We start from the raw sequence: 24,353 nt of genomic DNA, 5'->3' as shown, positions 1-24,353 counted from the left end.
TAAATAATTTTTATACAACGCACATGTTTTAAATGAATTACTGTATACAGGTATTTATTTAATTTATTATATAGATATATATTTGTTTTATGCATTAGAAACTAATGTAGAACAAAAAATACTATGAAATTGTTATACTTATACCGCCTAGCGCATTGCAAAAAAGGTACTACTTAAGTGGCTGGTTTCCAAAACAATTTATTAAGTTAGGAAATAAAACTTTGTATTTGTAATTTTAAATTTAGTCTTTGTTTAAATATATTTTTTTAAAATATTTCATGACCTTGGTATATAAATAATTGTATCCACTAAAGTTAAGACTCGCATTATCGTTTTAGGATAATGATTTTTCATTTTACCTTGGAATATTATATTTCTAAAATAATTATTCATATTTATTATTTTAAGTTTCTTCATTATTGCAGGGGTTACATTAGAAATTTTCTATCAATTTTCTTTTTATATATAACCGAGGTTGATCTCACTTTGAGTTTTACATTCATATTCTCTAGTTTAGTTATTTAATTATCATGAAGCACTGAAGCAGTCTCTCTAACTATATTCTAATTATGTTTTCCTAATCCAAAGGGATATTAAATATTCAAATTTATTGGTGGATGCAAATGGATCTGTCAAGCTGGGTGATTTTTGGACTGACAAAGATAATTATCTATTTATACTTCATTATTTAGTCCTTTTTAGTTTCTCTGATATTTCAATTTCAGCTATGGATACCTAAATATTACACAGCTACTTAACATTTTAATTTTCTTATATTGCTTTATTATTTCAAGCAACCAAATTGATCAAAGAGATTAAATTACGCAGGGGTTTTTGTTTTTCTGCCCTAGCCTGCTTCCATACGCTTTGGGTTGTTTTTATTAAGTGTTTTTGCTATTTGAATCCTCTAATATATACTATTTTAACGTTATATGTTGTTATTCGATATACTAGGAAGGTAAAAAAAACCAGTAAAAGCTTGTTTTATTTAACATTTATTATTATCGCAACAATTAATAAATGTTAAATAAGATAAATTATGACTGCTTTTGGCTGATTTTCTTTTGTTATCAAATATTTTTTGTTGTTATTATCGGTGATTGCATGTGATGTTTAACGCTTTTCTTTGTATTATGCAGGAAGGTCGGGCCGTTCGCTGTTTTAAAAATGAAAAGAGGGGTATTAACTGGCTTGGTTAAATTGTAATCAATACTTCGATTGGATTTAGTGATTGATGAAACTTGGTATGAAGAGATTTCTTTATTCACTCTCTCTGGGTTACTTGTTTATTATTTATAATTGTTTATTTTTCTAGTATTTCATGGTTGCAATTGCACGAAATTAAATAGCCATTTTATTTAGAGCTTACAAAACACGAGATTTACATAACTGTGTCATACATTATATCCTACAATAATTGTTTTCTTGCAATATGTTTCCCAAGAAAATTACGCTAAATTAAGAACTTTAAGTTATCCAAGAACTAATGAAAATTAAATGTGATTATTATGCTCAATTATGCTTTTTAAATATTATTTATTTAGAGAATATATCTAATTATTTTAAATTTGGATGCACGAAGAAAACAATAAAAGTGACTTTGTAAATTTATGGTTTAGGACTTTTCTCTTTAGATTTTTAAATTTATGGTTTAGGATTTTTTTTCTTTGGAGTTTTAATATATGGAAAAGTATAGGTAGACAATGAAAATACTAAATAATGTGAACAATAAATATGTCGGATGTTCAATTCACTAGGTGTGCGGATGATTATTCTAATGTTATGGAAAAGTATGGGTAGACAATGAAAGTAATTTGGAAGTAGAGTACTTTTTTAATTTACTTTATTTGGGTCAATTCTAAAGCTTATTATTCACATTGTTTAGAAAAATTATTGTCTGCCTAACAAAACTCTTAATATATATATATACCAATAGTATTCCCGTGGAATCATTTCCGACATGGCATTTTGTGAGAATTTTGAATTTTTTTTAAAATAGGAAATTTTTCATTTTCTGTGGGCCCCGCAGACAGCTCACGATGGGTTGTTCTGTGACATGTTATCTCTTGCCTTTTTCCTATCTTCTTCTCCCTCATTGAAACCCCAATTCCGCTCCTCTGTATTCTCCAGATTAACGTTTGTTTGACTCTTCCCTATCTTCTTCTTCTATGAAATGTTATCTCTTGCCTTTTCTCTATCTTCTTCTTCTCTCTCATTGAAACTCCAACTCCGCTCCTCTCTATTCCCCAGATTAACGTTTGTTTGCCTCTTCTTTCTCTGTTTGTCCGGATCGGTGTATCGAGCTCCGGGATCTTTCTTGTGTTTTTTTTCTCTTTCGTTTTATCTCTGTTGTTTCTTATCCTTCCTCCTCTTCGTCCAATGGTTTCTCTATCACCGGCGACGCTTCTTCTGTCCGTGGTATCCACAACCTCATGGAGCGTTAGTCTCTCGCTCGGCCGCTCGGACTCCTTGGCGATTCCGTTTTTGCAATGAAGATGGAAGTTAATTCGTTGGGGTTGTTTTGGATCTCGATGGCGCCAGCAATTCAAGGGCTGTCAATGGTAGTCGATTGACTCCTTGGCGATTCTGTTTTTCCACTGAAGATGGAAGTTAATTCGTTGGGGTTGTTTTGGATCTCGATGGCGCCACGGATTCAAGGGATGTCAACAGTAGTCGATCGGCGAGGGGTTCTGGTCCCTTTTTTCAGCTCGCACAAGAACTATATGTCACAGAAGAGGTGGTATCCCTTCTTTCGTTTTTTTCTTATTCTTTCTTGTCTCTGTTTGGAAGAGGTTTTTTATTTTAAATCACTATTTTGATTCTTCATGTTTTATGATATTTCTATTTTATTTTTTCTGTTTGGAAATTGTTGGAGTTTTTTATTTTGGTTAATTTTGAGTTTTATAATTTCCTACTTAGTTTTTTAATAGTTTGTTTCATTGTTATTAGGTTGAGACAAGAGTGCAGAGTGCAAAGGTCTTGGGAAAATTTTTTGTTGTGTTATTGAGGTATTGGTGACTAAGTTTTCTTTTTAGCTCAATTATGCCATCATTTTTTAATTAATGTGCAACTGATTGATTTGGACTATTTGCCACTGATTTGATGTTGTACATGTCAATACTGCTGTTTGTTAATTTGCTACTGATTTTGGTTATTGCTTACCTAGCTTACTGAACAATTTCATGTTCAATTTCATGTTGAATGGGTCTTCAACATCTCTATTGGTAGTTAAGGTTTGGGTGGACACTTATTAGCTGTTGGGTTCCAGTATTTTGTGTTTCAACATCGTTAGAGTTTTTTATTTTGGTTAATTTTAAGTTTTATAATTTCCTGTATAATTTTTTAATAGTTTGTTTCATTGTTATTAGGTTGATATCAGAGTGCAGAATGCAGGACTCTTGAGGAAGTATTTTGTTGTGTTATTGAGGTATTTGTGAGTAAATTTCCTTTCGAGCTCAATTGTGCCATCATATTTGAATTACTGTGCAATTTAATGATTTGGACTATTTGCTATTGATTTGGGGAGATCATTATTGAATAATTCAGTTTTTAGGTATGTTCATAAAATGGTAATCCCGTGCAGTTTGCACGGGTCTTCCTGCTATAGTAACAAAATAAAAGGAAAGAGGTAGGTCTAAGAAAAGATGTTTATGGTTTTTTAGAGTTGAGTTTTGACTATGGATAAAATGAACAAGAACAAGATGTTTAACATCGTGAAACTCAATGGAGCTAATAATCTTATATGATACGGAGTTTTGTAATATGTATCTCCAAATTCTGTTTTTCTATGTTTGTGAACATTGGAAAGCTACTTTCATAAACAGACATAAACATGAAAGTTGTCTTAAGCAATGCAAGTTCACATCCGTATAATCTGACATAGATTTGATGGATTGGGTAAGAGCCTCTAAATGAAAACTATTAATTAACAAACTTTACTTGATCAATACACTAAATTATGAAAATGCTATGGAAATTTTCTTATGATGAACTTGTGATTATGAATATGTTGAAATTTTTTGTTTCTAATTTTCTAGTCTATAAGGAATCATCTTAAATTAGTTCAAAGTAATTATCATTTTGATAAAATTGCACTTACTTGTGTGTATCCCTCCATGTTGGACCAGGTTGAGCTTGCATTTTCCAAAGGTTCACCAGGTGATGCCACTAAGGTTAGAAGTTAAAACTTAAAATTGATTAGCGATATTCATGAATTGATAGAAGAAATTTGTTTTTTAGACATAAGAAGCTTAATAATAAAAAAATAAGAGTCACCTTGGGTTTAGTGTTTAGGGTGTTTATCTTAATCATATAAAGTTTAGGGTTCACAAACTGAGATGAATGATTTGTATTAAATTACACAAAAAAAAATTATTTTAACCTTCATGTTTGAAAAATAAAAGATAATGGTTAGAATTACTAAATTAATACACAAATCAGTTACTTTAGTTTGCTCATATTTTATATTTGTTTATAACTTTTATTTTAGATTAATAATAATGCTATATGAATATTAAGGAATTTTTTTTTAACGCAAGAAGCTCAACACAGTACAGTGGAGCAGTCTAATAGAAACAAATAAACAAACAAATATAATAACACAGTACCATCAAAAGAAGTCCCCTTGTCATCTCTGGCATTGCCATCAACAACTAAAGGGGTCCACATTACATCTCCACTCGTTGTAACTCAACACTGTCATATTAGTGATTTTTTCAACACCTTTACTTTTATTCTGGAAAATCCTTCTATTCCTCTCCAGCCATATATTCCAAACCACCATACAGAAGCATCTCAATCGTTTCTCTCTATCCTCCCTCCTCCTTGACCCCTCCGTCCAACTCAGAAAGTGTTCCCTTATTGTCCCTGGAATAGATCATTGTTGTTCAATCTTTGATAACCAAGCACTCCAGACCTGCCAAACAAATTCACAGCATAGAAACAAATGGGGCACAAGTTTCACATGTTTATTACATAGCACACAGACGTTATCTTCCTGGTTAATAATTCCTAGCCGGCTTAACCATTCTTTTGTATTCACCCGACCTACCAGGACAAACCATGCAAATAATTCTACTCTAGGCGGAACCAATCCTTTCCAGATGGTCTTTGTGAAGCTGTAGCTTGTCACCTCCTTCCGGAGTGTTGCCTCCTGCAAAACCTGAACAAATGAGTTAGTTGAATAAACTCCTTGGCTATCATATTTCCATACTACCCTATCCTATCTGTTAAGAACTAGATGCACAGGTCTTAGTGCCTCATGTAGTTGACCCAGCAGTCCCAACTCTCATTGAAAGAGCTCTCTCCTCCACTGAAAATTCCAAATCCAGTCTAGCCCATCCCAAAACCCACAGTCCCCTATAACAGACCCACATTGGTTTGAAACAGAGAAAAGTCTGGAAAATCGGTCTTTTAGAGGCCCACCAAGCAGCCACGTATCCTCCCAAAACCGCGAATGCTGCCCATCACCAACCTCCATAGACAGCCCTGTAACCATCTTACCCCTTATATGATCATTGGTTATTTGTAGCTGGCATATATCCTTCCATGGTCCTCCCCTGGTAGGTAGCACTTGGGTTGACAACAACTCATGAGGATTCAGATCATAACAGGAACAAACCACCTTCTTCCACAACGGGCAATCCTCCTTCGCAAATCGCCACCACCACTTAAACAACATAGCCGTATTTCGAACCATAGCATCCCCAACCCCCAGTCAGCCTAGTTTTTTCGGGGCCTGCACCACGTCCCATTTTACCAATGCCATCCCATTGCTGCCATCATCTTTACTCCACAAGAACCTTCTTTGCAATGAGATCAATTTCTCAGCAACAGTTTTCGACAGCTTAAACAGACTCAAATAATACACAGGCAAACTGTTTAATACTGATTTAATCAGCACCAACCTTCCAGCTTTATTCAGGATTTTAGTCTTCCACATACTTAACTTCTCCTCCACTTTGTCTATTATAGGCTTCTAGGTCTTCACTAACCTTGGATTTGCACCTAAGGGAATACCCAGGTATTTGACTAGAAGGGACTCACCCTTACACCCCAACAGCTGGCACATATTCTGAGTCCACTGTTCTTCACAATTTATCATAATCAAGCTCGATTTGTCAAAATTAATGCTGAGACCTGACATCAACTCAAAGCACCTCAATAGTCGCCTATATTCTTGATAGTGTCCGCCTCTGGTGGACAGAACAAAATTGTGTCATCCGCAAACTGAAGGTGGGATAACACTATACGATCTCTGCCAATTGCCAGAGGTAATATACGCCCATTCCTGACTGCCTCACCCACCAATCGATGTAAAACATCCACAACCAGTACAAATAAAAACGGAGATAGCAAATCACCTTGTCTCAGGCCTCTTTCCATCTTGAATGGCTTAGATGGCGACCCATTTATCAAAATCGACATAGAAGCTGTGGAAATACACTCCATCACCCACGCTCTCCATTTATTACCAAACCCCATCTTTTGCAGCACTATGTCCACAAAGCTCCACCTGACTCTGTCATATGCCTTTTGGAAATCTAACTTGATTACTGCCGCCTCCTTTTTCCTCATTTTGAGCCAGTTTATCGTTTCACATGCGATGAGTGCCCTGTCATGGATTTTCCTACCCCTTACGAACGCACTTTGGGTTTCTCCTACCAAAGCTGGCATCACAAGTCTCATCCTCCAAACCAAAACCTTGGAGATAACCATGTAAACGCATCCAACCATGCTGATAGGTCGCAGGTCTTTAATCTCTTTAGCTCCAATAAACTTTGGTGCCAGCGCCACCCAAGTGATGTTAGAGTTTGCCGGCAGCCTTGACGTCTGAAAGAACCCTAACACTGCAGTCGTGAGTTCAGGCCCAATCTCACCCCAACACTTCTTGACAAAATTCATGTTGTACCCATCGCATCCTGGTGCCTTAGATGACTCACAATCCCACACAACTTCTCTGATCTCCTCAGCTGTCGACAGCGCTCCAGAGTTACATAATCTTCATGCTCTAACCTGTTTACCAGACCATCTCTGAAGCTCATCATAGGTGGCTTATCCTGGTGATATAGCTCCTTGTAGTAACCCTTAATTGTAAGACCCAAAACCTTTGAAAAGTCTTATTATGATCAAGTCTCAAATCATATAGTTATTTATAGCCTTAATTTCAGAAATTATTTTATTAAAGATAACTAAGGCAAGTTTTGATTTATTGAATTTGAGACGAGTTTTGATTATTATCCAATTTTATAATTATTGAATTATTTTTTATATTTAAATTATAAAGTTGATAGTTATAAAATAATAAGGATTTTATATGATTTGGATTAGATAAGTAATATTTTAAATATTAATACTACTATTTTGGAAAATGAAGAAATTAAGTATATTATTTCTAATTATTTTATTTGGACATTTTATTGAAAATAATTTGTAAAAATTGATGCGCAAATAGTATTTTTATACATTAATTTTGTTGGATTAAAATTTGTTCCTAATTACTATGTTATCCCTACTTTTATTTGAAATTACTAAAATGTCCCTAACCTTAATTTTCAAAATGAGGAAACCCTAACCCAATGACCCGTACCCGACCCGATTCCTTTTACTCACACACACAGCCGCAGTAGCAGACCCTACCCCCTTTCACCCTCAGCAAACTCACAGAGTCTACTGAAGTTTAAATCAATAAACAAGCAATAAACTGAACAAAACCCTAAACCAGTAAATCAGCAAGCAAAACATTTGGGGGACAGAAACCAGCAAGTAGGCAGCAGCAACTGAAGTTCAAATCAATAACCAACAAAACATCAGTAAAGTTTACCTGAATAGATGGCTTGGGCTCCATATGCACTTGATCGGAGGTGGCGACTGGCGAGGTCGGAGGTGGCGCCTGGCGAGATCGGTGCTGTCTTGATCGTGGGTGACCCTACAGAACCCAGAAATGCTGCTAGGTGGAGGTGGCGAGGTCGGAGGTGGCGAGATCGGTGCTGTCTGCTAGGGGTCCCCTGTGGCTTTTGGTTCAGTGGGTGACTGGGTGGCTCAGGCTGGCTCCGTGGCTGGGTCTGGGTGAGTAGGTGTGCTACCCAGAGGGCGAGATGTGGTGGGCTGGTGGCTCAGGCGGCTGGCTCCGATCTGGGATTTGGGGGTTAGGGATTTGGGGATTTTGGGGAGGGACTGCGCAGCAAGGTAACGCACTAACGCGTTTGGGGGGGAGGTGGGGGTCTGGGGGGTGGGCTAGCCGGCTAGGTAGTTTTTATTTTTTAGGGTTTTGGAAAGAACCGGTTCGGTTCGGTTCGGTTAGGGTTTTAGTGGCAAGAACCGAAAACCAAACCAAACCGCAAAAAAATAGTAAAACATTGTTTTTTTCGGTTTGTTCGGTTTTCGGTTAATTCGGTTTTCAGTTTCTTCGGTTCGGTTCTGCGGTTTAGTTTGGTCCGGATCGGTTTTGAACACCCCTATCACAGACATGAAATCCTAATCCTTCCCAACCCAGCCGCCGCACTCAACCTGCTTGCCTTCCTCCTTCCATTCACACAAACACAACACAATCAGAAGCAGCAGCAATGCTGCAATGAGAAAGAAGAGAAGTTAAAGGGAGGTCTGAGAGACGAAGGGCTTAGAGGGAGGGAGACGCCGTCCTCCTTGTCGCCGGAACCACGAGGAGCGTCGCTGCCAAAGCCATGTCGTCGTTCCTACCCAGTCGTGGTTCTGCCACCCATCACCCCGTTCCATCACCTGAAGAGAATCGCGACGACGAGAGGGAGAGCTCATGCGCGAAGGGAGCACGAGAAGGAAGGAAGGTCGCGCGAGGAGGAGCGCGAACCACCGCGCGGAGCTGCGCCGCTGTGTGCTGTCGCCGTTGCGTTGGACTGCTGCCGCCGTCGAGCTTCGAGGAGAGAGAAGGAGGTTACGTGGAAGATGAGGCGCGATGGTGGTAGGAGGTTCTGCCACCCCTCTGCTGTTGCTGAGCTGCCACCGCCGCTGTGAAGGCTCCGCCACTGCCTTGTTGCTGCTGGGGAGAAGGAGACCAGAATGGGTAAGTAGGAGGGTTTCTGCCACTGTTGGAGCTCAGTTGCCGTTGTTGTCATGGCCGCCGCACCTTTGGCTGCCGGGAGCAGTATCATGGCCGCCGGAACCAGTCTTTCTTGGTAAGCATTTTGCTTCCGAAACCCCTTCAATTGAGTACTCTATTATAATCCGTTAGAAATTCTGAGACGTTGGTTACACAAGGTTGAGCCCCGGTATTTGTGCATCGGAATTAAAGCTGCTGTTGGGCCACCGGAGCTTCTGGCCGCTCACGGATCTTTTGTTGGGGCAATTCGAAGTCGTAGCTGCTTCTCTTGTTAGTATAGTAAGTATTTCGCGTTTCGAAAACCCCTGCTTTAGCGTTCGGTTATGTTTGGCTAAAGACCTTGAGGCTTGGTAATGTAGGTTTGAGTTTCGGTGATTTCGTGTCGCATAAGTGTTGCGGAGGCTGCCGTGTCATTCCTTTTATTTCAGTAAGTGTTTTATCTCAGAAATCCTCGCCATTTGTTTTCAGTTATGAGTTTTAAGATTTCTGCGATATTGATGTGTTAGGAAGTAGTAGCTGAGCTTATACGTGGTGCTGAGGCTATTTCTTATATTAAGAAAAACACACGGAGCCAAGATTTTGATTATGATTTCGAGCTGAGGCGAAAAGGACTCTGAGAGACGTTGGGTTATGGAATTGCATTTTGAGGTAGGGGCGCTTTCCAAAAACTATGTTTTATGTATTGGAATTATTACATATGGATACTGATGTGAGATATTGTGTATTTTGTGATTGTAATTGCCTTATGTATTATTTGATTGACTCGAATGATTATGGATGTTGGTTTGGCTGAATTGTTGTGCGGCTCTGTGAAATGTAATGTTTTAAAGTTGATTCTTTAAAGATTTGAAATCTGAGTTTAAACCGTTGAGGATTGGTTGGATTGAGCTAATTATTTCAATGATGTGAAAAGTCGAATGTACTTTTGAGTTCAGCCTGTTTATTTTAATTGACTTGGTTTTGGACAAATGATATGTTATTGAGCTATTTCTTTAAAGCTTTAGAAATAAGTTAAATCGGTTGATATTGAGTTGATTTTGAAATGGTTTCCTTGAGATATGCCACTGAGGCGGCTGTTGGATTTAGCTTGCTTTTGAATTGATTTTTGGTTTTGAGCTGTTGAAAAGGAATGAGAAACGGTTTAGTTGGGACCTAAACCGGGTGGCAAAAGTCCAAGTTTTAGGGGAGGTGCTGCCGAAATTTCTACAAGATCCTAGTCTTGTTTGAAAAGTTATTTAAAAAGGGTTGGATTTGAGAAGTTGTATTATTTGGTTTATTAAGAGAATATTGATGTTTTCAAGCTTAATTTATTTAGTTAGCTTTATGCCTTGAGTTCGACTTATTTAGAAATGAACTATTTTTACCGTTTGAATCACTGAAGGAAAGAATGATGCTCTAGTATTGACTTCAATATAAAAAGGAGCTTTTAGTGATTTCAAAGGAATCTAGACTTTTGATTGAGTAATTAAGTTTGAGGCATTTTGGAAGAGTTAGAAAAATGGGTTCTAAAAAGAAACCTGAAAGTGGTTTGATTCAAATGAACCGGTTTCGTTTCAAATGAGTTGATTTTTGGACTGGGTTGGAACTTGTGATTTTGTATGGCCGGTTTTATAGTAAATTCAGTTTTATTTACTTGAACCGAGAATCTTTGATTTTAAGAGTTTCAATGAATTTTAAGGAATTGATATAGGTTGACCTTCCCTAAAGACTTGGGACTCTGCCGAGAAACTTTTGTTATAAAATCCCATTGTTGGATGGGTAATTTTGAATGCTTTGAAATAAATCCTTAACTTGCCATGGTTTTGGAAGTTTTGGAAAGAGAATGCCGAGAGTGGCTTGGTTTTAAAAAGGGAACTTACTTCGAGTAAATTTGGCTTATGAGCCTGAGATGATTTTAAAATGAGATCTTCAAAGCCAAGGCTGAAAAGAGTTGAAACTTGATTTCAAAGTGAGATGATTTGAGAAAAAGTGATTTATGGCTTAAATGTCGATTTTATGAATTGATGATATTGAATGTGGAAGTGTTGTTTTGTTGTGAGCCGGAATGGCTGTGTATGATTATAAATATTGGTTGGTTCTGGATTGAACCGTGAGCCGGAATGGCTGTGTATGATATGAATATTGGCTGGTTCTGGACTGAACCGTGAGCCGGATGGCAGATATGGATGTTGATCCATGGATGAGAATTAATGCATGTATATGCTGAATTATTGATAATTGTGATTTGTACTTCCACTATTGGAGATAAGAGTTTCCCTGGGAGAAAGCAGTGGCTAGCCACCACGTGCTCCAGGTTGAGACTCGAAGCTCTTTTGACCCTATGTCGTAAGTGTGGCCGGGCACTGTGAAAGTCCCGGATGAGCTCGCCCCCGTAAATATTCACCAGTGAAGGTGATGGATATGGATCATGATTATGATCAAGTTTATGATGAGTACAACTCAAGTTGGGGATGCGCGACAGAGGGACAGTCCAATGGTTAGCTACCAGGACTTGTCGGGTTGGCTCTATAACCGACAGATGATATCATCAGCCACTAGGGACAGGCATGCATCATATGCATCTATGTGACATTGTTTGGGTGTGCATATTGTACTTGGTTTGCCTATGTGATTAACTGCTAATTGTTCTACTTGCAATAACTGTTTGTTTATGTTTGCATCTGGAACTCTGTTGGATTGTGGTGGATTGGTTGTGGTTGGATTGTTTGGGCCTAGAGCCGTGGTTGAATGAGATGGACCGATGGTTGATTTTGGTTTTGTGTTTCTGGTTTGGAATAAAATATGAATGGCTATTTTGGTGCAGTATAGATAAACCTTTTTGAAAGGCTTTGATGTTTTTGAGAATTGAACGGTTCCTCTTTCAGAAAAGATTTCCGACTTTACTTTTATTTAAAACCGTTGTTTTTGAAAAGAGGCATAAGACGGTTATTAATCACTGGTACGATTTATCTTCACGTATCCTATTACAGTAATTTCCAAAAACCCCCTACTGAGAACCCTTTCGAGGATGATGTTCTCACCCCCTACATTTTTCCCCTTTCAGGATATGGGCGCAGAAGTCACGAAGAGTTTATTTAATTGTTGTTGAGATGCTCTGTATGGCTTTAGATTATTATTTTTGTACCATCGCCTTTATCTTGATATATTCTATAAGAGGGATAGGAATTGTATTGGGTAATGTTTGTAGTATTATTTATATATATGTATGTATATATATATGGATGTACTCTTGATGAGCTTTTGTAAGTTGTATGATATCTATGGGTGTATGTTATCGAACGAAAGTAATTTTTGGAGCGGTATTGCGGTTTAAAGTTTTAAACAGGTTCATATTTTAGTATTAAATAGTATAAGCGTTGTCGTAATGTCCGAGCTATCAGAGTTGCGCAGCCGGAAGCGTGAGCTTTGGTAGTTAGGGTGTTACATTAATAGCAATCTTTATTCTAGCTTGATTCCTTACCAGCCTGCTGTTGATTAATAGTGTATCGATCCTGTTATTTTGCCGTCTCGCTGACGCCAAGTTGTGGAAGTATCTTGTATTTTTGTCCATCTCTTTTTCTTGTCGAGACCGGGACATCTATTTCCAATGGACTTCTTTCCTGACATGCCACCTCTCACAACAGGTAACCAGCGCCTTTCTTCTAGCCTTCATCGTCCCATCATACACCCCATTGCTTACCAAGTCATCAATCTTCTTAATTTCTTCCTCAAACCTCGTAATCTTCTTGTCCATATCCCCAAAGTTAGTCTTGTGCCAATTCCCTAGCGGGATCGTCAACGCCTTCAATTTGTCTGTGAACTGCATCTCTCCCAAGCCTCTCCACTCCTCCTTCACAAAGCTAAGGAAACTCTCAGATGTAAACCATGAATCTAGGCTTCGGAACGGCCGTGGCCCTACCCTCTTTCTCGTGTGCTCCAATATCACTGGACAGTGATCTGATAAACCCCTTGGTCCACCGTATATCCTAGTCTCTGGGAACTCTTTCAACCACTCCACGCTAACCAGAGCTCTATCTATCCAACTGCACGAACGTCCCCTAAACCATATGAACTTGTGATCTGTTAGCGGTAGATCCACTAGATGCATATCCTGTATCCAACTCCTGAACTCTTCTGCGACCTAGGTAGAACATCAGTACCTTGCCTTTCTTCCACATGCATTATTTCATTAAAATCTCCCATGTAGCAGCTAAGAACCTGACATAACCCAGCCATATAACTCAACTCTTCCCACACTTGAAGCTTCGCCTCCTTATTATGTGCCCCATAGACTAAGAAAATAGCACAATTGTAATTATTTCTTACCAGGACCCCTTCCACACACAACCATCTCTCCCCCTTATAACAGTTATTCTTTTTAAACACCGATTCATCCCATATCAACAATAGTCCACCCGCTGTCCCATCCGACCCTACAAAGTCCCAACCTGCACCATCTTGCCCCCAAAGTCTTACAACATCAAATTTGGTCACAACCTATTTTTTAGTCTCAATCAAACTCAACATATCTAATCTATATTTTTTCTTTAACTCCTTCACCATTCTTACTTTGCCATCACCCCGTAATCCCCTAACATTCCAAGAGCTAAATATCATTTAAAATTTTCTTTACACACCTGTTTTTATGTATAGGCCTGCAACGTCTCAGCTTTTCCTTCTGCTTTGCCAACTTCCTTTTGCGTTCAATTTCTTTGTTCTGCGATTGGAGTATTGCCATAATGTCATCTTCCTCGTCGACCAGCAGAACGCCCGACTCCTTTGCCAACTCCCATGTCCTTCGGTTCTCCATCATCTGTTCATTCAGCTTTAAGCTCTGTGTGCTACCATCCTCTGCCGCATTCCCACCTTCCTCATCCCCAAACTCATTCCCTCCAGAGCGCCCCTCATCCTGCATGGAATCCTTCCTCAAAGCACGTTGAGAATGAATCAGGCCTCCACTACCCAGACTCACATCAGGGTAGGCATGCGGTGTCTCGGCCACAGTCGAGTCCGCTTTCATACCTTTGGGGCTATGACCAGCCCTCATATCCTCTCCCGCCGCACCCACGCTTTTGAAATCGGCAGTATGAAATTGTCCCATCCACGTCAGTCCTATCACGCCGTCGCCCGCATCTGAAGAGCCTCCTCCAAGACTCCCCGCCCCACCAATAAGTGCTGAGGCAGAGACGTTCCCAGTCGCCCCAACCTTATCGCTTTCACGAGTTCGCGTGTGGGGTTTGCCGTCCTAGCGCAGTCGGCTTCCTTCACCTGCATATCGGCGAGCTTCCACTAGGCCAGTCCCATCAGGCACAGCGTCCTCATCATCGAGAAGAGCAGTAGCGTTGTTTTGATGGCTGCGCTCCTCCTCGACTCTGCTGGTCAGCGACTCGCGTCTAGCTCGACCTGGTCTCTCTAGAAGCCCATTATCCCCATCACTATCCACATTAGAGTCTAGGCCCAGTAGGAATTGGTTTCCTTCTTTCATGTTATTATTTTTGCAGGCCCAATATAGGTTTTGGCAAACCTGTTTTTGTTTTCCCTTATTGCCTCCCCCATTTGGCCCATTATAATCATACGACAATGTCATTTCTGAGTCAGCCGTATCACTTATAACTGTCCCTCCCCCTAAATTAGCCAGCCCTTGATTCTCACCTTTGGCTAAGTGATCTGTTCCGAAATTCAAACGATTTTGATAATTACTATCATTAAACCATTCATTCAAATTTGTTATTGGATTTACCACCCTACCCTTGTCTCCTTCCTCTTCCTGGTGAACCTGTATGATCATGTCCTCGTCGTGAGCGACCTCATGTGCCGGTGCTGCTTGAAGCTGCTGCACCATATCCACTCCTACGCTTGTGACTATGTCGTTATCATTTTTTTCACCGGTTATGATGACTTCTTTATCCGGTTTCTCTGTACACTTCAGGCTGCATCCCTCATGTCCAACTTCTTTTACCAACACATCAAAGCCCCCTGAGCCCACTGTTATATGGATCCATTCCTGAATTGCGTCCATTATACACGTATCAATCTAGATGCGACCTACCGCAAAAGAGTTGCACAATTCTGTCTCTCTATCACAACTGACTACTTCCCCCCACTGGCCTTCTATCGTGGTGAAGGTTTCCGCAGACCATGCGTGTAACGCAACCCCAAAACATTCAAGCCATACCCTACGCGTTTCAGTATATTCCGACTCCTCCCATCGCCATACACTGTGGAATAAGCGTAGGAGGTCGTTCATGTTTAAGGTGTACGCTTCTTCAGCATGTATAGCGCTATCAAAAGGCAGCAAAGCTTTGTATGCTCCCATTTCCCTAACCTGGACAAGATTAGGCAGATTCTTTCCCACAACTTCCTTCAGGGATTCAAAATTAAAAGGTTTCGTCGTGCCCCCAACAAGACTTCGCTGCAACCATTCAAAATTTTCCTTTGCCACTTCGACTTTCACCTTCTTCGTCCAACCATTGCCATGTGGGTCCTTTCTATCCTTCTCCGCTCTTGAAGCATGCCCATCTGGCACAGCATCAATCGGCACTACCTCTTTATGCGTCTTCTGAGCGGTGTGTTGTTGCAAGTCAACTCCTCCTGGTCTTAGCGGTTTGTGTGCTGGTTTCGCCTTTCTTCTGTATCTAGCCTCTCCGACAAATATATTCTTCCCTCTCAGTCTCAGTGGATTCATTTCCGCTATAGCTTTTAACACCCCTCCTTTCGTCGTATAGCAAATGAAAGCAAACATGTATATGTTTCCATTCCTCTATTTTTGGGATAAGTATATGTCATTAATGCGTCCTGTCCAATTGAACAGATGAAATAACTCTCTCTTTGATATGTCTGTAGGGAGGTTGCTCACAAGTACCGAGTAGGACTCGTACTCAAGCCGCCGATACTCTTTTCTGTTCCAAATCCTGGGATCATTGCCATGGTTCCTAGATCTACCCCTCTCTGTGTTTCCCACCCACGCTCGCTCTCGCTCTCTCTCTCGTTCTTTCATTCTCTCTACTCTCATAATATTTTCATTGTCTACCTATATTTTTATTGTTTAATATTTATGAGTGTTTAGGATTTGGTGTTAAGTCTTTAGATTTTAGTATTTATGACTTAGAGTATTAGAATCGGATTTACAGTTTAGAGTTTAGGGTTAGAATTTAGTGCTTAATTTTTTTTATTTAGATTTTAGATTCAGGATTTAGTATTTAGAGTTTAGAATTTGGGGTTAGTTTTTATTGGTGAGGGTTTGGAATTTTATTTTTACATAGTTAAGATTTAGAGTTTAGAATTTAGTGTTTAATTGTTTATAGTTTAAGCTAAGGTTTACAATCTAAAATTTATGTGATAAAATATATAATTATTTTTCAACAATTTTTTAAGTAAATTAGCTAAAATTAAATATTGATAATATAATTTTTTTTGTTATTATTATCTCATTAGATAGCTATTATTAAATTCTTCATCTGTATTTAAATTTAAATTATATTCTATATATTTTTAATAATAGTGTTCATACAAATGTTTTCATTATCCATAAAAATCAATTTCCCATTACATTAATCGGTTAATTATCTTGATGTTTTATGTTAATCGGTTTTAAATTTTTATGTCATCTATATTATTTATAGACAGAATTAAAATCATAGTCAAGTATCAAATTTTGGAAACTTAAACAATTAAAATCCAGTAGCTAAAAAATTGAAATAAATTAAAATAGTATGAATTTTTTCCTTTTAATTATATTATTGGAATTTAAATTCATTTTTTTATCTTATATAAATTTATTCTTTAGTAATTGAGTATTAAAGGTTTAGTGTTTATGTCTATGATTTAGGTTTTAGGATTTTGGGGTCTGAGTTTATAGTTTATAGTTTTGAATTTTATGGTTTAGTGTTTAGGATTTTGGGTTTAATGATTTAGTGTTTTGGGTTTTAGTCATATGGTTTTTTATTTTGGGGTTTGATTTTATGTTTTATCGTTTATTATTTATGGGGTCATTATAGATCCAGTCATATGGTTTTTTATTTTGGGGTTTGATTTTATGTTTTATCGTTTATTATTTATGGGGTTATTATAGATCCGAATTTCGGTTTGGGATTTTTATATCTAGGGTTTAAGATTGTAGTTTTTGCATTTTCAAGTTTAGGATTTAAGCATTAGGTTTTAAGGTTTATGTTTTAGTGTTTAGAATTTAGAATATTTAAGGTTTAGAATTTAGTGTTTAGAATTTTTGTTTTGGTTTTAGAATCTATAGATTACGGTTTAGATTTTATGTAGTGTGCTTAGGATTTAGGACGTTTAGAGTTTAGGACATAGGAATAATTTTTATTTAATAAACCATGGCTGTTTTATTTTTGAAAGAAGATTACCCTATTGTTTATTGTCAAAATTAGAGTCCTATTTATTGTCAAAATTGTCTTAGAAGCAATTTTCTATTGTTTTAGGGTCCTTTTTTTCTGTTTAATTTGGATTTCTAATGTTGATATAAATTTTTGTTCATTGTGATATAGGAATATGTTGAGTTTTTTGATTATTTACTATTTACTTTTTGTTGTTGCCATAATTTTTTGTTTTGTCAAAATGATCTGTTGTTCACTTCAATTTCTGATTCTCTTAAAGGTTTTTGTTTTATTCATTCATTTTTTTAAAGGAGCTCAACTATAGGTTCATTGTCTGAAATTCATTTTGCACAACACTGGTGTGAAATGTAGTTTACCTAAGTCTTTTTCCTTCATGTTCCTTCTTGATTTCAAGACTACAAATAACATAATGGATGCTGCTAGACACATCTTAGTACGGTAAATGTTGTTTTCTATAGCTGATTGTCATACGAATTCTTGATTACTGTCTCAAAATGACTTTTGTTATATTCCTAGAAATGTAATTTTTTAGGCTGCCACCAAAATCACTAAGAATTACATAAATAGAATGAGAAGCATAATCTAAAAGGAAAAAAATAAAAAGAAAAAGAGCAGATTTGAGTATTTAACTAACCATGATTTGCGGTTTGAGATTTAGGGTTAGGATTTATTAGTGTTTAAAATTTTTTTGTTTATGTCTTAGGATCTATAGGTTAGGGTTTAGATTTTATGTTCAAAGCTTAGTGTCTACAGTTCAATGTTTAGAGTTTATTTGGAATTTAGGATTAGTTTTTATTGGTGAGGATGTGAGGTTTTACTTTAATTTCTCATAATTATGATTTAGTGTTTAGGATTTATATATAGCTTATTGTTTATAGTTTAGGATTCATGGTCTACGAATTTATATAATAAAATGTATAATTATTTTTTAATAATTTTTTAATTTAGGGTTTAAATTTTTGTGTTTAGGTTTAAGATTTACGGTTAAGTAATTATTTTTTATTATTCATTGTTTATGATGGTTTAGGATTTAAAAATTTTGGTTTATGTTTTAGGGTTTCATTGTTATAATTTAGTATTAATTTTTTAGGGTTTATTATCTTGGATTTATTGTGTATTTTATGAGTTTACTTTTTATTATTATAACTTTGTTTTCTTTAACTTTATTTTTATTAAAAAAAACTCTATTGGTTTATATCGTAAAAGAGATATATCGTATATGTTATCCTTTAATTAATATTTTCAACTGGTTTAAAATATGCAGTTATTTTTTATTGTATGAAATAATTTACTTTTTACATTCAAATCATGTTTATATGAAAAATATTATTATTCATCCAAAGTACAATTTTCAGTGACTCAGTATTTTTATTTTATATAGTTATTAATATTTGTATTTTATAATTTTTTTAGGTTTATTTAAAAATTTTTTATATTTGGTGTACAAATGTTTAATTCTTCCAAATTTTTTTAATTAAGGTTTACGGTTTAGTGTTTGTGTTTTTAGTGTTTTATTATCACACTGTTATTTATAATTCATCAATAATGAAAACCCCAATTGATCTATATATATATATATATATATATATATACTTTAAAACAATTTTTTTCATGTATATTCTATTTTGATTAGTTATTAAATGGGATAAGTATTATTTTGGTCCCTAACGTTGAAGATCAGAATTAAAATCGTCCACGTTTCATGCTTGTTTGGGTAATAGCAATGAAATTCCCTAATGTCATGCTAAGAATAGCTAGATTTCCAGAAGAAGATGCCATTCGTTTGATGAGAAATAAAAAGGAATATCGAAAATTCGAGTGGTTAAAGCTGAAGCAGCTACTTTCGGAGTAACAGAAAGAAAAGCAACGACTGGAGTGGGAGAGTCAGTAACTTTTTATTTAGAATCATTCTTAATGTTGCATTTCATTTTAAAATCGTCCTTTCTAATAATTTTTTTTAAATAACAAAAATACCCTTTTTTACCATTTCATTCTTCTTGTTCTTCTTCTTCCAGAAGAACAAATTCTTCTTCCATTAACAAATTAAAAATACAGATTCAACAAAAAAAAAAAAGAACACACAACTCAAAATCAGAAATTCAATAAATCCAAAAACAAAAAAAAAGCAACAGCAATTCAGAAATTAAAACAAGAACAAAACCAACAATAAAAATTAGGAAATTAGGGATTATGATGAACAAATCCATTATTCAAATTCAGATTCAACAAATCAACATACAACAATGATAAAATCAGAAGCACTCGAACAGAAGCAGAAAGTACACGAAGCAGAAGATGTAGAAGCAGAAGCACTCAAGCAGAAGCAGAAAGTAGAAGACGAAGCAGAAGATGCAGAAGCAGAAGCACTCAAGTAGATCCAGAAGAAGCAGAAGACGAAGCAGAAACAGAGATCGAAGCAAGAAGCAGAAGCGGCGAGACGGCGAGAAGCAGTGGCGAGAACGCGACGGTGAGGAGCAACAGTGCAGAAGCCGAGGCTCTCTCCCTAGCTCGCGACGGCGACGGCAGCTCCAAACTTCGCCGGCGTCGTCCCCCTCCCCCCTTTCCCCGTCCCTTTCCCCTTTCCCCTTCCCCCTCGTGTCTCCCCTCTCCTCTCATGTCTTTACTTCTTTTTTTAAATTTTATATATTTTTTATTAAAAAAACTATTTATAAAAAAAGAGTAGTTTTGTTATTTATAAAAAAAATTTATTAGAAAGGACAATTTTAAAATGAAATATAACATTAAGGATGATTCTAAATCAAAAATTATATTAGGGACGGTTTCGATTCTGACCCTCAATATTAGGACCAAAACAATACTTATCCCTTATTAAATTGATTTACATTGATCTTCTTTAATTTCTTATGAAACACGTGTTTATCAATTATTTATTTTGTTTTATGTTAATCGATGAAATCTCTAATTTTCTATTATTTTGTCTTTTATCATAAATTTAAACCTCCTTATATTTAATAGTATTTTAAATTTTCAACTCTTATTAGAAAAACTAATTTGGTTTGTATTCTAAAAAGTAGTGTGCATTATTCCATTATTGTGCTTTAGTTAATATATTTTGAATTTCTGTATTAATACTTAGCTTTGTTAAAACATTTAGTTATTTTTGTTTTGTTAAAGAAATTACTTTTTTAGATTGAAATCGTGTTTAGATCAATTTTATTATTTATACAATTTAAGGATTGTCTACATTGCGAAAAAAATGCAACTTTATGAAAAGATTTAATTAGTCAACAAATAAAGGTAAGATAATAATAAATGAAACTTAATTAATTTATAATGAATGGCTGAATGCTTACAAATTAAACTCAACAAAAGGTTAACAATTGCATGAGTAAACAAAAAATTCTTATATGGTATAAAAAATATATTAAACTACTATTCCACCTTAAACCATGACAACAATAAAGAAGTTTTGTGATCCACAAATTCAGCCCAATAAAATACATAAATTCAATTATAATTTTAGACTTTATTATTTTATCTTTATTTTATCTTTAATTGTTGTTATCTTATTTTTATTTGTTTTTATCTTTTTTAAGCCAATATTCTATATATATTTAGTTTTACGTTTATAATTTACGATTCAATTCAATTAATCGACAATCAATCAAAGTTCTTTATTAAAAAAGAAACGAAAGCAGATACCACTTGAGAAAGACGGTGGCATCCCCAGAAGGGTTGATATTTATTTACAATCTACAGCATGGAAGGTATTGTTGTGAGAAGGGTCATTCCGTCGGATAACAGTTGCCTCTTTAATGCAGTTGGATATGTGATGGATCGTGAGCAAACGAAAGCAGCTGAGCTGAGACAGGTTATAGCTGCAACAGTAGCAAGTGATCCGCAGAAATATTCTGAAGCATTTCTTGGGAAGCCGAATGCAGAGTACTGTAACTGGATTCTTGACACACAGAAATGGGGAGGTGCCATTGAACTTTCAATATTGGCGGATTATTATGGACGCCAGATTGCTGCATATGATATCCAAACATCAAGATGTGACTTGTATGGTCAGGAAATGGGTTATTCAGAAAGGGTGATGCTTATTTATGATGGTCTCCACTATGATGCTTTAGCTGTGTCGCCCTTTGAGGGTGCTCCCGATGACTTCGATCAGACGATATTTGCCGTACAGAAAGACAGAAGCATTAGACCTGTTGAGGGACTTGCTCTTAATTTTGTTAAGGACCAACAGAGGAAGAGGAGATTCACCGACACCGCCAACTTCACCTTGCGCTGTGGTGTATGTCAAATAGGAGTTGTTGGTCAGAAGGAAGCTGTGGAGCATGCACAAGCAACCGGTCATGTTAACTTCCAGGAGTATAGATGATGATCTAAGAAGAAGAAACTCACATGTGAATTTGTATCAAGAACAATGTTTAATTGGTGCAAACTTCTTTTTCATTTTTATTATCAACTGATTAAAGTAAAAACTAAATTGTTTATGCCTTGAAAATATTGTAGCAAGTTGTGTTGTAACTTGTAACAATAATTATTTATAGCGACAGTTTCAATCCATTGTTATTTTATTGTAACAGAAACAATATTAGTTAGTATTTCTTCAGCAGCATAATAGAAAAAAAAATCTGTTTTAGCCATAAAAAAATGATAAAATTGTGAAAGAATAAGAAAAGAAAAGAATACGAAACTTTGATTGATTGTTGATTGATTGAATTGAATTGTAAATTATGAAAGTAAAACTAAATATATATAGAACATTTACTTAAAAAAGATAAAAACAAATAAAGATAAGATAAGAACAATTAAAGATAAAATAAAAAAAAAGAAGATAAAATAATAAAGCCTAAAATTATAATTGAATTTAGGAAAAGTCTAGGGGGCCAGCAATTTTTGTGATTGTTAGCCATCACCTAGCCATCAATGATGATTTGATGGTGTGAGATTAGTGTGAGATTTTATCCAATGGCTCACCTTACTCTGCTGGTTACATGCTGGCCAAAATTCAATAAAACTGCTGGCCCCCTAGCATTGCTCTTGAATTTATGTATTCTGTTGGGCTAAATTTATGGGTCACGAGACTTTTTTATTGTTGTCATGGGTTAAGATGGAAGAATAGTTTAATAAAACAATTTTATTTAAGCAATTAATTACGTGATAAATAAAATCTAAAAGAAAAAAATTGATCATAAATAATTAATTATGTTATTATATTAAAACCAAGATTGAAAAGAAAGAAATGATTACGTATTAAATAAAATTAAACTAAACTAAAACAAAAGAAATATTTTCTGATTATTTTATTTAATTTATTTATTGTTGAGGCATAATTTCTTTATGACTTATGGATTCTTTTTCAGTTTATGTTTGACTTATTAATCTTTATGAATTTTTTTTTTATCATTTTTGTTTTTTAGTCGGGTCTTTAGTGTTTGTGGTTTAATGTTCGTGGTTTAGGTTTGTCTTCATGATTTTAGGTTTAGTCTTTATGGTTTGAAATTTTTATTTTATGATTTATGGTCTTTAAGCTCACATTTAGTGTTCTTGGTTATAGCCTTTTGTGCTTTTGAGTTTTTTGTTTTTATTTTAATTGTGATAATCGTTTTTTATTTTTTAATTAGGATTGTACTTTTAAATTATTATTATTAGTTGTCAAATATGAGTTTCTTTGTTATTTATTTATTTTTATGTTAAAGAATTAAAATTGTATTTTTTCTATTATTTTATATATTTTTAACTAATCTAACTCTTTGAATATTTCATAGTATTTGAACTTTTTTGCTCTTATCATCTGTTTTGTAGATTTTGTTACCATTGAATATAATTGTTCTGGTGGTCAAAATTTTTCTTCATTTTAATTTTCTACTAAAATATATATTTGTCTCTTAAGCTTTATTCTTTATGGCTTTCCTTATTTTATTGTCAATATCTTGACCAAGTTTATATATATATATATATATATATATATATATATATATATATATATATATATATATATATATATATATATATTTTGTGTATCAAATCTTGGTTATGAAATTTTTTTCTTAATAATTAAAATACATTATTTTTTATTTTTATTTTGAATTATGGTATCTATAACATTTTAGTTTTCGTTTAAATGAAAACTTGGTTCTTAAACTTTTTTTTTTTTGGGTATTGAAAAGTTTAGCCTTCAATTATGTTTTTAAGAATATTTTTTTTTATATTCCAATGGATGACTTTGACTCATAAATTTGTTATTCTTTATCTAAATGTATTTTTCATTACTTAGTTTATTAATGTTATTTTTTATTTAAGAATTTTGGTTTAATTTCAACCCATTATTTTTTTCAATTTTTCTTTAGATTTACATTCTTGAGTTTATTATATTAGCCTTTACCTTTCGTTCAATAGTTAATGAAAGTGTGACTATCTCCAATTATTTTGCTTTATGTTTTAGAAATCATCGAAGTTGCATTGTCGAAACTTCATTTTACAAAAAATTAAGCAGTATTCATTAAAATAAATTATACCTTTGAATTATTATGTGATTTGAACTCTGGGTCATTAAACATTTAAACTAGTAGAAATGTAGAATTATACATATGGTTTTAAAGCTACACCCGTTAATGTGGAATCTAGGAGTTAATACTCAATTTGGTTCATAAAATTTAAAGTTAGATTTAATTTTATCCTTAAAATTTTAATGGATTTAAATTAGATTTTTAAATTTTTAATCATAATTTACATTAATCTTTGAACTAATTTTTTTTAACGAGTTGATTTAGTACATTAATTTGTCACGATTTTGATTTCTCGTCCAAATTTAATGTATTCAAGAATTATTAGAGTCCTAAATACTGGATTGTTACTCCCAGAGTCGCAAAATTTTTAAATTAAGCTTATTATTACCGTCTTCGTGAGAATGTTGGGAGCCAATCAAACTTCTAAGAAGTCTAGTAGATTTTAGTCACATAGAATTTAGATAA

The 24,353-nt window shown here is 35.1% G+C and overlaps 1 protein-coding gene across 21 annotated transcripts; it reads left to right on the top strand.

The window, feature by feature from the left end:
- The first annotated feature begins 1,957 nt into the window (after window positions 1–1,957).
- Window positions 1,958–22,098, top strand: LOC112710669 (OVARIAN TUMOR DOMAIN-containing deubiquitinating enzyme 2). Of its 21 annotated transcripts, none has more exons than XR_011865548.1 (7): window positions 2,549–2,737; window positions 2,950–3,008; window positions 3,369–3,427; window positions 4,128–4,172; window positions 9,433–9,500; window positions 9,580–9,721; window positions 12,117–12,395. XR_011865548.1 is itself a non-coding variant. In XM_025763004.3 (6 exons), the coding sequence occupies exon 6, from the start codon at window positions 21,200–21,202 to the stop codon at window positions 21,752–21,754; it is 555 nt and encodes a 184-aa protein (XP_025618789.1). In that variant the 5' UTR covers window positions 1,958–2,737; window positions 2,950–3,008; window positions 3,369–3,427; window positions 4,128–4,172; window positions 9,580–9,721; window positions 21,189–21,199; the 3' UTR covers window positions 21,755–22,098. The 21 variants fall into 21 exon arrangements, 11 of the variants coding, with proteins under 11 accessions (XP_025618789.1, XP_025618788.1, XP_025618790.1 ...); XR_011865551.1 differs by having other exon boundaries at window positions 3,369–3,433; XM_025763004.3 differs by lacking the exons at window positions 9,433–9,500; window positions 12,117–12,395 and adding an exon at window positions 21,189–22,098 and having other exon boundaries at window positions 1,958–2,737.
- The last annotated feature ends 2,255 nt before the right edge of the window (window positions 22,099–24,353 follow it).

The sequence above is a fragment of the Arachis hypogaea genome, chromosome 9 (assembly GCF_003086295.3).
Source record: "Arachis hypogaea cultivar Tifrunner chromosome 9, arahy.Tifrunner.gnm2.J5K5, whole genome shotgun sequence".
Classification (NCBI taxonomy): domain Eukaryota; kingdom Viridiplantae; phylum Streptophyta; class Magnoliopsida; order Fabales; family Fabaceae; genus Arachis; species Arachis hypogaea.
This window is presented reverse-complemented; position numbering and strand designations above follow the sequence as displayed.

Coding starts and splice junctions, on each gene's coding strand:
- LOC112710669 (XM_072202741.1), top strand. CDS start 21,128: ATGGAAGGTATTGTTGTGAGAAGGGTCATTCCGTCGGATAACAGTTGC.